General features: G+C 34.7%; 1 protein-coding gene across 1 annotated transcript in view; it reads left to right on the top strand.

The window, feature by feature from the left end:
* The window catches only part of PDS5B (PDS5 cohesin associated factor B), a 115644-nt gene that overhangs the window by 38143 nt on the left and 62390 nt on the right, over positions 1-15111 (top strand). The window contains exons 14-18 of the mRNA XM_052650130.1: positions 437-485; positions 2766-2905; positions 4331-4446; positions 9569-9674; positions 11035-11195. Of these exons, the coding sequence (XP_052506090.1) occupies positions 437-485; positions 2766-2905; positions 4331-4446; positions 9569-9674; positions 11035-11195 (572 nt within the window). The remainder of the gene's footprint in view (positions 1-436; positions 486-2765; positions 2906-4330; positions 4447-9568; positions 9675-11034; positions 11196-15111) is intronic.

The raw sequence follows: 15111 nt of genomic DNA, 5'->3' as shown, positions 1-15111 counted from the left end.
TATGTCATAATTCTCAGGCTTAAATACCTCAGTTCAATCAGAATTATATACTTGTCAGTTTTTTGTTTGAGATAGACTACAAATGTGAAAACCGTTTCCAGATTACTTTGTTCCCCTTTTAAATCCTGTCCTTTGAGTATACTTAAGAAAAACAGAATACCTCTGTGTCCCAAAAGGTTGAGGCAGCAGTCATATCTTTTTTTTTTTTCTTTTGAGAGGATGACAAAACAGGATGAGGGAAGAAGTGACGAGGGTGGATTATGACTTCACTTCTTTCATTCAGTTTATTGGGGGCTTAAACATGTCTAAAGAAGGAATATATACTGGTAGTCTGGGCGTGGGCTTAGACTGTGAGTGGGTTATGCTTAACTTTCTGAAAAATATGAAGATTATTGCTAGGAGATTTTAATTTTGCATTTTCTTGTGTGATTTTCAGACAGATGCCAGTGTCAAGGCCATATTTTCAAAAGTGATGGTTATTACAAGTAAGTTACTTTAAATGTTATATGTAAAATTTAAGGTTTATTTGAGACATTTCTTTCTTTGGTAGTATAAAATATTCCTCAAAGTTCCATTTTAGGCTATGATAATATAGGAAAAGATTAAAGTTTTTTGGTTGATTTTCATTTCTTTCCCCCAGCATACTCGGCTTTCCTTTTTTCTTTCCTTATTTTCATTTATTTTGCATTCTGCACAGAATTATTTTGTGTTTTGGTATGAGCAAGACCTAGATAAAGGTTTTGTTGCATAAATTTATTTTTGAGAATTCATTCAAATTGCTATGTAAGCTTGCTGTTAAAAACTGAGCCTGTGCTTACCTATTGTTTGCTCTAATGTAAATCTATCTGAAGCTTTAATTTCATTGTGAGTCAAAGTTTAGAATGAAGGATATACTTAATAACTGCAATTTTTTTTTTGAAAAAAGTTAATTCACTTTTTTGCTTTCAAGTAAAATGTTTTTAAATAAAAAATGTTTTCACATAAAACATTTGTTTAATTTCAAATAAAAAATTTTCAAATCAAATGTTATTTAATTGCCTTTAACAGGGAATACTAAAGGGTTGTGTTGCACGTCTCCTTTGTTCAGGGCAGGGAAAAGTAGCTTTTTTTGCAGGGCACTAGCTTTTCCTCTCATCTCAGAGGTCACTGTGTATAGCATGAGGGCGGATGGAAGATCAGGAGCACCTGGGGAAGTGCTTGCACCAAGCTTCCGCTTGGCTAATGAAGAGATCTTAGGGGGATTTTTAAGATGTTAACAAATGTTCCAAGATGTATGTGAAAGTATGTTAAGACACTAAAAAAGAATAGTAACCTAATTCATTGGGTATTAGACTAAGTGGTAGAAAGTCTGGCATGAGTAGAAATTTCACACCAAAATACCTTGTAGTCCTGAGCAGTTAAATTAGTTTTCAGTCCCTTTGGAAAACTTAAAGCAAGTGATTTCGTGCTGTTGCTTTTAAATAAGTATTTCCCTGTTTGTTTGGCTGTGGACACTGTCCCCTAAAGGAGACAATCTCCTGTAGTCTTTCTGTTTTAACCTCGTATCCAGTTTCTTCCAACAAGTACAATATTTCCCAAATTCTGCTCCAAGGAATGTCAATATCCTGCACATATTAGTAGTACCGTCAGAAAAAAAAGAATTCCAGTGGTCAAGTATGTTTGTAGGATCTTGAATTAAAGGGATTTTTCATTGCTGTTTTTCCCTTCCTCCTTTTCTCCTGTCTTTCCTTCCTCTCTCCCGCTCCCTTCACTTTCTTTTCATTTTGTTTCTTAGGTGATATGCTTTATTGTAGCCTTAATATGATACTGTGGAGGGGCTATAAAGTGACTTTTTCCAAAACTGTACTGTTCATAAACAGTACAGTAGAATTTTTGTGTTACGGAAATAGGGAAAGGTTACACAGTCACATAGTTGGGGGGGAGGAGATTAGTTCTTACCATGTTCAGTCATGTAGCCAAGATATAAATGGAACTTCAGAGTCATATATGAACTTGAAGACTGCATTTACTGTATTCATATTTTAAGATTCAACAGGTTTCTGTTACTTTTATTAGAGTCCATATTTCTGTATTACCCTATTTATTAGCACGGTCCTCCCTACTGAACCTAGTCTGGTTCTCCATTACAGTTATGAGCAGCCAGAAAAACGATATTATGACGGATATTTTGTTAGCTTTCATAAGTGTTTTGGTTAGTGATGTATTAGGAGAGCAGTATAAAACTAAGCTTTGATTCTGTAAGAACTCAGACTTTCTCATGTGGTAGTGGCATATCTGGCAGGAACGCCTGGACCGTGTTGTTCAGCCTGTTTTGGTACCGAGCAGCATGCATGGGTGTGCGCACTTTCTGTGGATGTTTTAACAGTAAACAGTGCAGAACAGGAAGATAGTTTCTTCAAGGTAAATCTTACTGATCTTGATCTCTTGCTGTGAATCACAAAAGAACAATGTATGCACAAGCTCATGGGACAGTAATAAAATTGGTATTTTTCAGGTTGACATTTAAGGCCTTCAGATATTATATAGAGTTATTTAAAATTAACCAGTTTGATCTTTCTCTGGATAGATGGTCCTTCACAGTGATTTTATTTAATGTTTCTAGGAAAACATTTTTTACTTATTCACTATTAAAGGATCTGTATAATTTTATCTCATTAAATTAAATGAATTTATATGTTAGGATTCTTCATCAAAGTAAAGAAGAAAAATGTTGCTCTTTTATTATTTCAGGAAAAATCTAAAATTGTATTTTAATTTAATTTAAGGAAATTTGCCGGATCCTGGTAAGGCTCAGGATTTCATGAAGAAATTCACACAAGTGTTAGAAGATGATGAGAAAATAAGAAAACAGTTAGAAGTACTTGTCAGTCCAACATGCTCCTGCAAACAGGCTGAAGGTTGTGTGGTAAGGAGAGAAATTTAAAAGAGTTAATGTTTGGTGATAAGTCACTTCAGTCATGTCTGACTCTGTGCAACCCTATGGACTGTAGCCTGCCAGGCTCCTCCATAATGTTTGGAGAAGCCCACAAATCCTTTTTTGTCCCCTTTTGTAAAATAATTTATGTTCGTTATGTAAAATTTAGGAAATATCACAAAAATAATTATTAAACTGCAATTACTCTATAGACACAGTTGTTAATATTATGGTGTATGTTCTTCTAAAATAAGATTATATTATACAGAGCTTGGTATATTTTGCTTTTTCATTAGCCTTATTGTATTATCTTTAGTAGCAACATAGCACATCATTGAAGATATGTGCCATAATTTATTGAATGGCCCCCACTTGTGTTACACATTTAAACTTTTTCCCAGTCTTTGATTAATGTAAAAAATAAATAATCTTTATAGCTTAATAATTTTACAGTCTTGATTTCTTTTCTTTAGGGTAAATTCGCTATTGGCCAGTATCACTGTTGGAAACACAAAACTCAAACAAAAACATTATTATTTTGATAGGATTTATAAAATCGGTTGCAATCATATGAGCACTTTTTCTCCTTGGATACATTAGTCATTCTTATTTCTTTTGTAAATTGTGTGTTTTTAATCTTTGCCTACTCTTCTAGACTATTTGTCTTTATCTCATTGGCTCGTTAGTATGTCATGGCATTGTGTGTTAATTAGGCTGCAGATAGTTTTCCAACAGTTGTAGTTTAGTCCTTTTCATTTTGTTTGCGATGCCCTTTACATATGATAGTTTTGTTGTCTAAGTTTGTCAGCAGTCTCTTCAAGGTTTTTGCTTTTGGAGTCTTGCTTATGAAATCCCATTGTACTGCAGGTCAATGAAAATATTTACTTGTGTCTGTATTATTTAATCTGTTGCCTGTGTATCTTCCTAAATTCTTTAATAAAAGATGATTCTTGGCTCTACCCCAGATTGACTAAATGAGAATCTTCACAGTGAGGCCCAGGAATCTGTAGTTTTAATAAGCTCCCCTGATAATTTTGCTTGTTGAAGTTTGATATCCCATGACCCTTGGTTTTATTCTTTTGTGTTTGTTTTTATCCTTTTGGAATATCTTTGGTGTAAGATATGAGATAGGAATTTAACTCTGCTTTTATTTTTAAAAAATGTCTATTGAGCTATTATAGTATTTTCAGAGTAATAATATATTGAATAATCCTTTTCCTGTTTACTTGAAATGTTACCTTTTTCCTATACTGAATTCTTAATTTAGTCTTTTTGTATTGATTTGTTTATTCCAGCACCAATACTATACTAATAGTACTGGTACTATGTGATTTTAATTATTGTAGTTTCTTAACATTTTAATGTAATGAATTATTTAAATGTACTTTTGTAATATTTTAAACGTCTCCATTACAGCGTGAAATAACTAAGAAGTTGGGCAACCCCAAACAGCCTACAAATCCTTTTCTGGAAATGATCAAGTTTCTCTTGGAAAGGATAGCACCTGTGCACATAGATACTGAGTCTATCAGGTATTTAATGAAAATATTGAATTTTCATTATCATTAATTCGTTCATGCTTTAGTAGTCATTATTGAGTGTCTGCTATATGTAAGGCACTAATCTGTATAGATTTATGTATATACATAATGGCTAAATACTCATCTGTATATATCTGTATGTATTTAGTATTTCATGTTATTTATTTTAATTTTATATACTCTTTTTGGATGAGAATTTGTCAATACAAGCCTAATTTTTATCTGTTAACAGTATACTGGTTAGTTAGCTTGCATAGGTTAACTGATAGAAACAAGTTGCTGTTCTACCTTCTGGAAAAGAAAATAAAAGTGATTATGTTATAAAACAACATATGATGCATTTCACAGGTATCTGAGAACTAAAAATGTTATTTTTAAGACAGCCTTCATTTAAAGTTTCAGGTTTGATATCACCTGACTTTGACATCTTGGAAAATACTTTCTTTTTATGTCTGTACTTGGTTTTGTAAAATGTGGGAAGAGCTCTTATTTATTAATTTATGGCCATGCCATACAGCATGATACCAGGGATTGAACCTGTGCCCCTTGCATTGGAGTGTGAAGCCATTCAACCACTAGACTGCCAGTGAAGTCCGCACCCCCCTGCCCCACCTGTTTTTGTTTGTTTCAGACTTTTCCTGAATGTTTCAACCAGTTGAAAAAAAGAATACTTATAAAATATGGAGAGCATATTCTTTTGTTATGACCAGTATACCTTTCAGAGGTATATTAGAGTCTAAAATACTACTAATGGTACACTGTCCTCAGTACAGCCCTTTTGGGGGCTTGTTTGGAGGGAGGGCATAAGGTATGGCTTCTGGCTTGTAACCTTCTGTAGTGGAGGAGGACATGACGTTGGATGCCTGTTTTGCATTTTGGACTCCTCTTGCCTTGTTTTTCATTTGAGGAAAGTGTTCTTCAGTTTCAAAAATAAAAGGAAGCAAAACAAAAACCGGAATCCTTTATATTATTACAAGGAAAAATCTGAATCAGACTGAAATTCATTAATTAAATAATCCGATGCCTTCTATATTTAAAACAATGCTACTTAGGCATTGGCAAAGCATACTTTATGCTTTTCATTAATCTTCTGTCTAGTAGTGGAATAAGAATTTTAATCGAGATTATATTATAGTTGCATAAAATTGATGCAGATAGTGTTGAAAGGATTAAAAGAATTTCCCTGAGAGGGTAGTATTTGATGTGAGGGGAAGAATGGGTAAGATTTTATTTTTACAGAAATGGGAGGAGAATTCTAGGTGTTGAGTTTTATATAAGCCAAGCTAACTGGATAGGAAGGAATAGGGATATTTAGAAAATGATTGCCATCTATTTAAGTTACTCTGTGGAGAAATGTAAAAGTGTTATGAGGTGATCCTCAAAAAGCATTTGGTGTCAGATTGTGGAAAGCCTTTAGGATCTGACTTTAGAGCTTTTACTTTGTTCTTTGGTCTGTTGAGAAGCAGGAATGATTGATGATGAACAGGAGGAGGGAAATAGAAGATAGAGCCTGCTAAGGTGTTGTTATAATTTTCTTTGGATGACGATAGTGGGATGGAAAGGAAAGAACATATTTGAGGAAGGTTTTAAAAGAACAGCCTTAGAAACGGGTCCTCTTACTGGAAATGGGGAATAAAATGGAGGAGGAGTGAGAAGTTTATGGGGTCAAATCCAGATGATGAAGAGAATAGTAGTACCTTGGAAGGAATGAAGGGAGCTGCTGAGAAAGGATATGCTTCTTGTTTGGGCATGACAGACAATTTTTTTTAAATCAAATTACAGAAAGATAAAAGCAGGTTATTGCAGTATTTTTGAAAGTTAAGATAAAGTTTCCAGACGTAATGCATTTTATGAACAAAAAGACTTGAGGACCAAAGCATGTCTTTGTAGGTTGGTGATACATAAGATATGTTCAGTCATAACTAATAATAACAGGTAATAGCCATTATTGCTTATAATGTACACTCTGTTTTATGTGTTCTAACTCATTTACCTCTTTATAAGGCAAAAAATATTATTCCCAGTTTACAGGTAAGGTACAGTGAGCTACACTGATGTTAGAGTAACTTTGCTACTGCTGGGAAGTAGCTAATGGCATTTAAACAGAGGAAATCTGGCTCCAGCGCCCTCTTGGTTTAACTATCACACTGCAGAAAGGTTCCACTCTCTTCCCCACCAGTAGTCATGGAGTGTCCAATTCACCTAACTTCTCCTAATAATGGCTGTACCCTTTTCAGTCTTTCCCATTTTATAGGTGAATGATGATGTTGTTTACTTGCTAAGTCATTTCCAACTCTTTGCAACCCTGTGGACTGCAGCACACCAGACTTCCCTGTCCTTCACCATCTCCTGGAGCTTGCTGAAACTCATGTCCATTGAGTTGGTGATGCCATCTAACTATTTTTTCTTCTGCCGCCTCCTTCTCCTCCTGCCCTCAATCTTTCCCAGTATCAGAATCTTTCCCAGTGAGTCAGCTCTTTGCGTCAGATTGCCAAAGTATTGGAGCTTCAGCTTCAGCATCAGTCTTTCCAATGAATATTCAGGGTTGATTTCTTTTAGGATTTATTGGTTTGATCTCCTTGCTGTCCAAGGGACTCAGGAGTCTTCTCCAACACAATTCGAAAGCATCAGTTTTTCGGCTCTCAGCCTTCTTTATGGTTCAGCTCTTGCATCTGTACATGACTACTGGAAAAACCACCATAGCTTTGACTATACAGACCTTTGTTGGCAAATTGATGTCTCTGCTTTTTTAAAACACTATCTAGACTTGTCATAAGTTTCCTTCCAAGGAGCAAGTGTCTTAAATTTATGGCTGCAATGAATGATGGCACTGTTTAAAGTTGAAATTTTTTTCCCCATATGTTTTTTGGCTTTTTGCTTTTCTTATTTTTCTGTAAGTGGCTTAGAGAAATTGTCATTTTTTATTGATTATATGAATGCTTTATAAAACAAGGCTATTAACACAGTTTGATTGCCTTTTAAATTTATGCTTGACATTAATAAGTACTAAATTACATGATCTATCATTTGTTTCCTTTCTTTCTGCCTTTCTTTCTGGTATTGTATTAGGTGGCTATGTTTTTTACATTTAGGTTTTAATTGTTTTGGAATCCATTTCATTGTAAGGTGGAGATAAGAGATCCATCCTTTTTTAAAAGCCTAGTATCTAGTTGTATCAAACCATTTATTGAAAAATTGGTTTCTTCCTATTTGATTTGAGACATTCCCTTATTTTAGGATAAATTCTTAACAATACTTAGGGTCTTACTGGATTTTTTCCCTTTGTTTCTTTGTATTTTAAGGCTTTTATGATAAAAATTTAAATTTCGTTTAGAAAGTTCTTTCATCCCTCCTCCCTTAATATTTACTAGCTGTTCTCAAACATTGCTTAATGTTTCCAGATGAGTTATAGAATGCATGTGTTGAATCTTATCCCACACCAAGTTGTGTTCCTGTAAGATATTTTTAGACGTAGTGGCAAATGCTATTCGTGTAATACTGTTTCCATCTTATGAAAATACTTGTCTTGATTTTTTCAAATCTCTTTGCTCCCTTTAGTAATTTTAGGAGTTATATACAGATTCTGTGCATTTAAAACTTTTTACTCCTAGTTATTTTATATGTTTTGACTTGTCATTATAAATAGATTTCCTCGCCCCTGGCCCCTGTATTTTTAAGGTGGCTTTGGCTAATACAGAATAGCTCTGTCCATTTTTGGTGTTGTTGGTGTCACCTCACTGAACTCTTAGTATTTTGTAATAGTTTTTCAGTTGATTCTCTTTGATTTTCCAGGTTGATGCTTTTTATCACTGGCTCTTATTCTGTGGTTATTAGCTCAATTGTACCTAACTTAGCAACTAAACAACAGCAGTACTACCTCTACAGGAATGCCTTTCCTCACTACCCTCGCTAACCAACCTCACTTCTTGTCCTGGCCTTCTCTCCAGGCCTTATTGTTTCCCGATTATCTTTTTTAATTTATTTATTTACTTAATTTTGGCCTTTGGCTTCCCCTCACTAGACAGAGAGCTTCCTGCTCTTAGACATGGAAGAAAGAAATGAATTTCATTTTGGATATATGGCATTTTTCATTCCTTTGGTACATTTAGATAAAGAAAACCTTAGAACTGATGAAAATTTGGGAAGAGAATTCAGGCTGAAGATTTTAATTTGGAGTAGTTGGAGCTATGAGAAACAGTGAAGCAGGGAAAATGGGCAGAACAGGACAGAAAACATCCTCAGTGATTTTAACTGTTAAGGGAATGTTAAATTTAGGAGGATATTGCAAGGAAGACAGATGTATTTGACTCATATCTTGACCTTAGATTTGAGTACATATTTTTGTAGAAACATAAATCTACTAAGCGTTTTAAAAACCATTGAATAATTGAATTTTCTTGTATTTTGATTTGTATTAGGTCTCTGACTTGATATTTGTTACTTGTGTTTTGTAGTAAAACATACCTATCAAAGTGAGTGAGTATTTTGGATAATTGACAGTGCATTTCAAATGATTATTTTAAAATCACATAAGCTTGTTTTTAGAAGAAAACTTTAAAATATTGTATTTCCTTTGTGCTCTGTTCTAAGTATTCTAGTGAGGATTTATTGTATGTTTGCTGTATAACATTTTTACACCTGTCAGAAGCAGTCCTTTCTGGCTTTCATAACAGTGCTGAACACAATAATATTTGCTAGGTTGTTTGAAAGTGCTTTATGTTACCATTTATCCTTTATTTCAGTATATGTTGTTCTACATATTGGAACCATAATGAACGTTAGATAATTGGAAAACATCTCTTATCATTCACATGTTTGGACCTAAACTTCACACAGCAAATACAAGAATAAAAATACACTGTTAATAAACAGCAAGTCAGATAACATTTTGACCTCATTTGAATGGACATGGGGAAATACCATTTTGAAAAGAAGCATCTCAAAATATTTATTACAGCTTTTTGTCTTGCCATAATGGTTGGGAAACAGCTGTATCAAATTTGTGTGTGGTTTACTTGTGGTCTGTATAGAAAATACTCAGGATTATTTTTCTTAAACATTGCTAATTAAAGAGTTGAAAAAATGGAAAAAAAATTTTTTTGTCATACTTTAGTGCTCTTATAAAGCAAGTGAACAAATCAATAGATGGAACAGCAGATGATGAAGATGAGGGTGTTCCAACTGATCAAGCCATCAGGGCAGGTCTTGAACTGCTTAAGGTAAATATGCTTACATTGAAATTTAGGCACTTAAGTGGCTAATGAGATAACTGTTACATATATAGTTTGTACGTTTTAGTCAAGATTTGCTTTTCTAGGTTAATAGAATCTAAAATAAGATTTTCTTAATCAGTTTTAGATAACTTTGAAATTGTGCATTTATTCTAACATGTAAGCTAAATATTAATATTTTTATGTTTAAATTATGTAATATAGCCTAGTATTAATTATATTAAGGATTATAATTTAAAGGTTTCATTAGCGTGCAAAGAACTTGCTAACGCTACCACAGGAAGCACCAAAATTTTAAAGTCCATTTTATGTTATTTTGCTAGCTAAAATTTACCTTTGCCTTTTACTTATTACAAAAATATCAGTTAATTGTTGATAACTTAGGGCATATAAAATCATAAAGAAGAAAACATTGAGAAGCCTATCATTCATAAATATTTCTTTTGTTTCCTTTTAATCTATAGAAAAATATACTTTTTGGTACAGTTAAAGTGAGACTGAATGTACAATTTTATATCTTGACTTTTCCCATAATAAATTATAAGCATTTCTCAATGTTTTTTAAGATAGTGTTTTTAAGTGTGTCATAAAGCAGGTCTGATTGTTTTTACTGTCATTTATTAGATAGTTACTCTAAGTTAATTGCTTTTGCTTCCTCATGTGTAATGGAGGTAGAAATAATACTTATCTCACAGGGATTAAATTAAATCATGTACTTGATGTCTTAGCAGATATTTATTTTGAAAGTGTGATTGTAATGGAGGGTCTAATTTGATTTCCTTCAGATTGCTATACCCAGTTTTACTAGGTCTGTTTATTAAAAATTTCATCCATTTTCAGTTATTTTCTGTTGTCTTTATATTCTGTTATACTCTACCTTAAATTCTTAGATGTGGTAAGGTCTATTTATTGCTTTATTTTTTCTTTAGTCCTATGTTGGTGTGTTTATTGTAACCTTACAATTTCTTTTACTGTTTGATGTTTTACCCTCTTCCCTAGATTACTTTTTTCCAAAAATGTTATTATCTTCTTCTAATGACCTATATTTAGAATAATAGAGGTATTTTTTAAAATTCTCTTCTCATTTTCCTTTTCTCCTAGGTTGAGTATCCTCCACCCCTCCTCCCCAAACATTAACCAAATCCAGATTATTTTGAGAATTATGTTAGCGTGTTGTTTAATTTTGAAGATAGTTGTTTCTTTAGATTATACAGTCTTCCAGTGCTCTCATTTATTTTTAGCATAATTACTTGTGTTTTTACTTTGACTTGTAGCATTTCTAGTGTGTAACATTTTGGATTTATAAAGATGAAAAGATTTATAGATCATTTTTATGATCATTTTTTAGGTACTCTCATTTACACATCCTATCTCATTTCATTCTGCTGAAACATTTGAGTCTCTCCTGGCTTGTCTGAAAATGGATGATGAAAAAGTAGCAGAAGCTGCGCTCCAAATTTTCAAAAACACAGGAGGCAAAATTGAAGAGGATTTCCCACACATCAGATCGTGAGTTGAGTTTTTTTCTGATAAATATTCTAGAAAATAAAATAGCTTGCTGTTTCTTGATTTACATAATAGTTGGAGTCAATTTTAAGTTTTGAGGAAATAATGTCTGGGTTTTATCTTAAGTCTAAACTATTTAGAGTCTTTATTTCCTGGGAGAAGGCATTGATTGGTATTTTAGAAGATTCATGAAAATGTAAGGTGACCATGGCATTTCCTTTTGAAGCATCAATTTTGCTTGAAGATTTCAATGAAAACAGTTTTATAGCAAAAGAGTTCCTTGGCATATTATGGCATAGGATAAACAATGCGAATTTAAGGTCCAGTGAGAAACGCCAAAGGAATTTCAGCAGGATTGTCCATAGCACTTTACTTTCTTTTGTTATTATGAGTATTGAATTGAAAAATTTCAGTAGTATTGTTTTACTTGACACAGGGAAGCAGAGAAGCATGTAATAATCATCCTAACAGCAGTATATTTTCTGTGTGTGTTTGCATGTTCTAGTATTTCCAAAAATTGGAGATTATGCTATTATCCTGGAGATCTCTAATTATGGTTCAGGATTCTATAATAGCTCAGAAAGAATACATCTTCATTCCTTATGAATCCCTCCTTGTTTCTGTGTGTTCATCTCTCCATCCTGTTCCTGGAGAGCGTAGCTGGTGGTTGGTCCTGATATTGCCATAGTCACTGGTGACTGGTTTCACCTCTAGCTCATTGCTTCTGGTCTAGTTAGTAGTGGTTGGGGTACTGTGTTTCTTCATGTTGAAGTTGATTGTGGCTCTTTTCTTCAGAGAGAGACTTGGACAAAGCTAGCATTTTAGAGGCTCAGGTATAGGTTTTGTAATCCCTTTCTATTCACATGAGCTTAATTAGCTCTAGAAACTATTGTTATAAAGGAAAAGAGCATTATTTAAATGATAATTGAAATACATACCAGAATATTGTAACAATATGCTTTTGGCAACAGCAAGAAACTTTATTTTTTATAAATGGCTTCCTAATTTTTAAGGGAGCCTGGAGAACATGAATTTTCCTTGTAATGGAGCTGTGACTTTCCAGTCCAGATCAGAGATCAGAGTTTGGAGACACATGTATACACACACACTAAACGTATAAACTGTGTGCAACTCTATACATGTACTATACTAAATGCCCTATTACTATCTCATTTAAACTTTATAACAATTCAGTAAAGTGTAGGAATTACTTTACTGAATCTAATCTTCAAAGTGGGAAATCTGATGTTTACTTGAGGCAGATCATTCTAGGTCATATAGCTAGCAAATGGCTGAGGAAATATTTGACTATCATATTAGCCTGTTTGGATGGCCTATGGTACCATATCCATTATGGCATAGTTTTCTTAATTAGAGCATTGATTGAGTTTTAGTTTGATTTATTCAGCGGATTTTTTTGTTTTCATTCTAGACCGTCTTTTCTAATGCCCTTTATATTTTAAAGAAACATTGTTCAGTATATTTATAGGAAAACTATGAGAGCAAAGTTGAAAGTTGGACATTTTAGAACATGAAGTGAAAGTCGCTCAGTCATGTCCGACTCTTTGTTACCCATGGACTATACAGTCCATGAATGTCTCCAGGCCAGAATACTAGAGCGGGTATCTTCTCAAGGGATCTTCCCAACCCAAGTCTCCTGCATTACAGGCAGCTTCTTTACCAGCTAAGTTGGTAATACTGAAGTGGGTAGCCTATCCCTTCTGCAGCAGATTTTCCTGACCTGAGAATCGACCCAGGGTCTCCTGCATTGCTGGCAGATTCTTTACCAACTGAGCTATCACACAGAAGAGCATTTAAAAACATTTGCAGCTTTACTGTGAAAATGAGGTCCTTGAAATTACTTGATATATATACACTGAGTATATTTCAGGTGTCTCTCATGAAGAGAATTAGCTCAACTGATATTGAATACCTGCTGGATGCACACTGTGTTTGAATGAGGTTACTCTTGGTATATGTCTTCTAGAAGATGAAATATGTATGTGGATTTTATTTTTTACATTATTAAATTGTGTGAGTTGAGGTTGAGTAAAATTGTTAAGAGATAAATGAATGTTTATTAAATTATCTTCCATTGAATTTACCAAAATTATTTAAAAGGAAAATGTGTCTTAAGCAGAAGCTACCATAAACTGGAGAGAATTGGTGCTAGATAAGCCATTTAGACTGAATTGAGTGTGAGAACATTGACAATTGATGAATATATCCCTGAATCAGATGTATAAGGGAATGTATAATAAGTGTTCTTTCATTTACTAATCTAGAGGGAGGAGTTTGAGGTATGGGCAGGCTTTGAAAGAAATGTTGTTCAGTCACCCAGTCCTGTCCAACTCTTTGCAACCCCGTGGACTGCAGCACGCCAGGCCTCCCTGTCCCTCAGTTCAGTTGAGTCATTCAGTCGTGTCTGACTCTGTGGCCCCATGGACTGCAGCATGCCAGACCTCCCTGTCCATCGCCAATTCCCAGAGTTTACTCAGACTCATCTCCATTGAGTCAGTGATGCCATCCAACCATCTCATCCTCTGTTGTCTCCTCCTCCTCCTGCCTTCAGTCTTTCCCAACATGAGGGTCTATTCCAATGAGCCAGCTCTTCGCATCAGGTGGCCAAAGGATGGGAGTTTCCGCTTCAACATCAGACCTTCCAATGAACACTCAGGACTGATCTCCTTTAGGACGGACTGGTTGGATCTCCTTGCAGTCCAAATGACTCTCAAGAGTCTTCTCCAGCACCACAGTTCAAAAGCATCAATACTTTGGTCCTCAGCTTTCTTTATAGTCCAGCTCTCTCATCTACATGACTACTGGAAAAACCATAGCTTTGACTAGATGGACCTTTGTTGGCAAAGTAATGTCTCTGCTTTTTAATATGCTGCCTAGGTTGGTCATAGCTTTTCTTCCAAGGAGCAAGCATCTTTAAATTTCATGTCTGCAGTCACCATCTGCATTGATTTTGGAGCCCAAGAATATAAACTCTGAGACTGTTTCCACTGTTTCCCCATCTATTTGCCATAAAGTGATGGGACTGGATGCCATGATATTAGTTTTCCAAATGTTGAGCTTTAAGCAACTTTTCCCCTCTCCTCTTTCACTTTGATCAAGAGGCTCTTTAGTTCTTCTTCACTTTCTGCCATAAGGGTGGTGTCATCTGCATATCTGAGGTTATTAAATTTCTCCCGGCAGTCTTGATTCTAGCTTGTGCTTCATCCAGCCGAGCGTTTCTCATGATGTACTCTAGATATATAATTAAATAAGCAAGGTGACAGTATATAGCCTTGATGTACTCTTTTTCCGATTTGGAAACAGTCTATTGTTCCATGTCCAGTTCTAACTGTTGCTTCCTGACCTGCATACAGATTTCTCAAGAGGCAGGTCAGGTGGTCTGGTATTCCCATCTCTTTCAGAATTTTCCACAGTTTATTGTGATCCACACAGTCAAAGGTTTTGGCATAGTAAGTAAAGCAGAAATAGATGTTTTTTTGGAACTCTCTTGCTTTTTCCATGATCCAGCGGATGTTGACAATTTGATCTCTGGTTCCTCTGCCTTTTCTAAAACCAGCTTCAACATCTGTAAGTCCATGGTTTATCTATTGTTGAAGGCTGGCTTCATGACTTTTTAGCATTACTTTACTAGTGTGTGAGATGAGTATAATTGTGCAGTAGTTCGAGCATTCTTTAGCATTGCCTTTCTTTGGGATTGGAATGAAAACTGACCTTTTCCAGTCCGTGGCCACTGCTGAGTTTTCCAAATTTGCTGGCATATTGAGTGCAGCACTTTCACAGCATCATCTTTCAGGATTTGAAATAGCTCCACTGGAATTCCATCACCTCCACTAGCTTTGTTCCTAGTGATGCTTCTTAAGGCCCACTTGACGTCAGATTCCGGGATGTCTGGCTCTAG

The sequence above is a fragment of the Budorcas taxicolor genome, chromosome 12 (genome assembly GCF_023091745.1).
Source record: "Budorcas taxicolor isolate Tak-1 chromosome 12, Takin1.1, whole genome shotgun sequence".
Taxonomy (NCBI): Eukaryota; Metazoa; Chordata; class Mammalia; order Artiodactyla; family Bovidae; genus Budorcas; species Budorcas taxicolor.
Note: the sequence above shows the minus strand (reverse complement) of the source record. Positions and strands in the feature narration are given on the sequence as shown.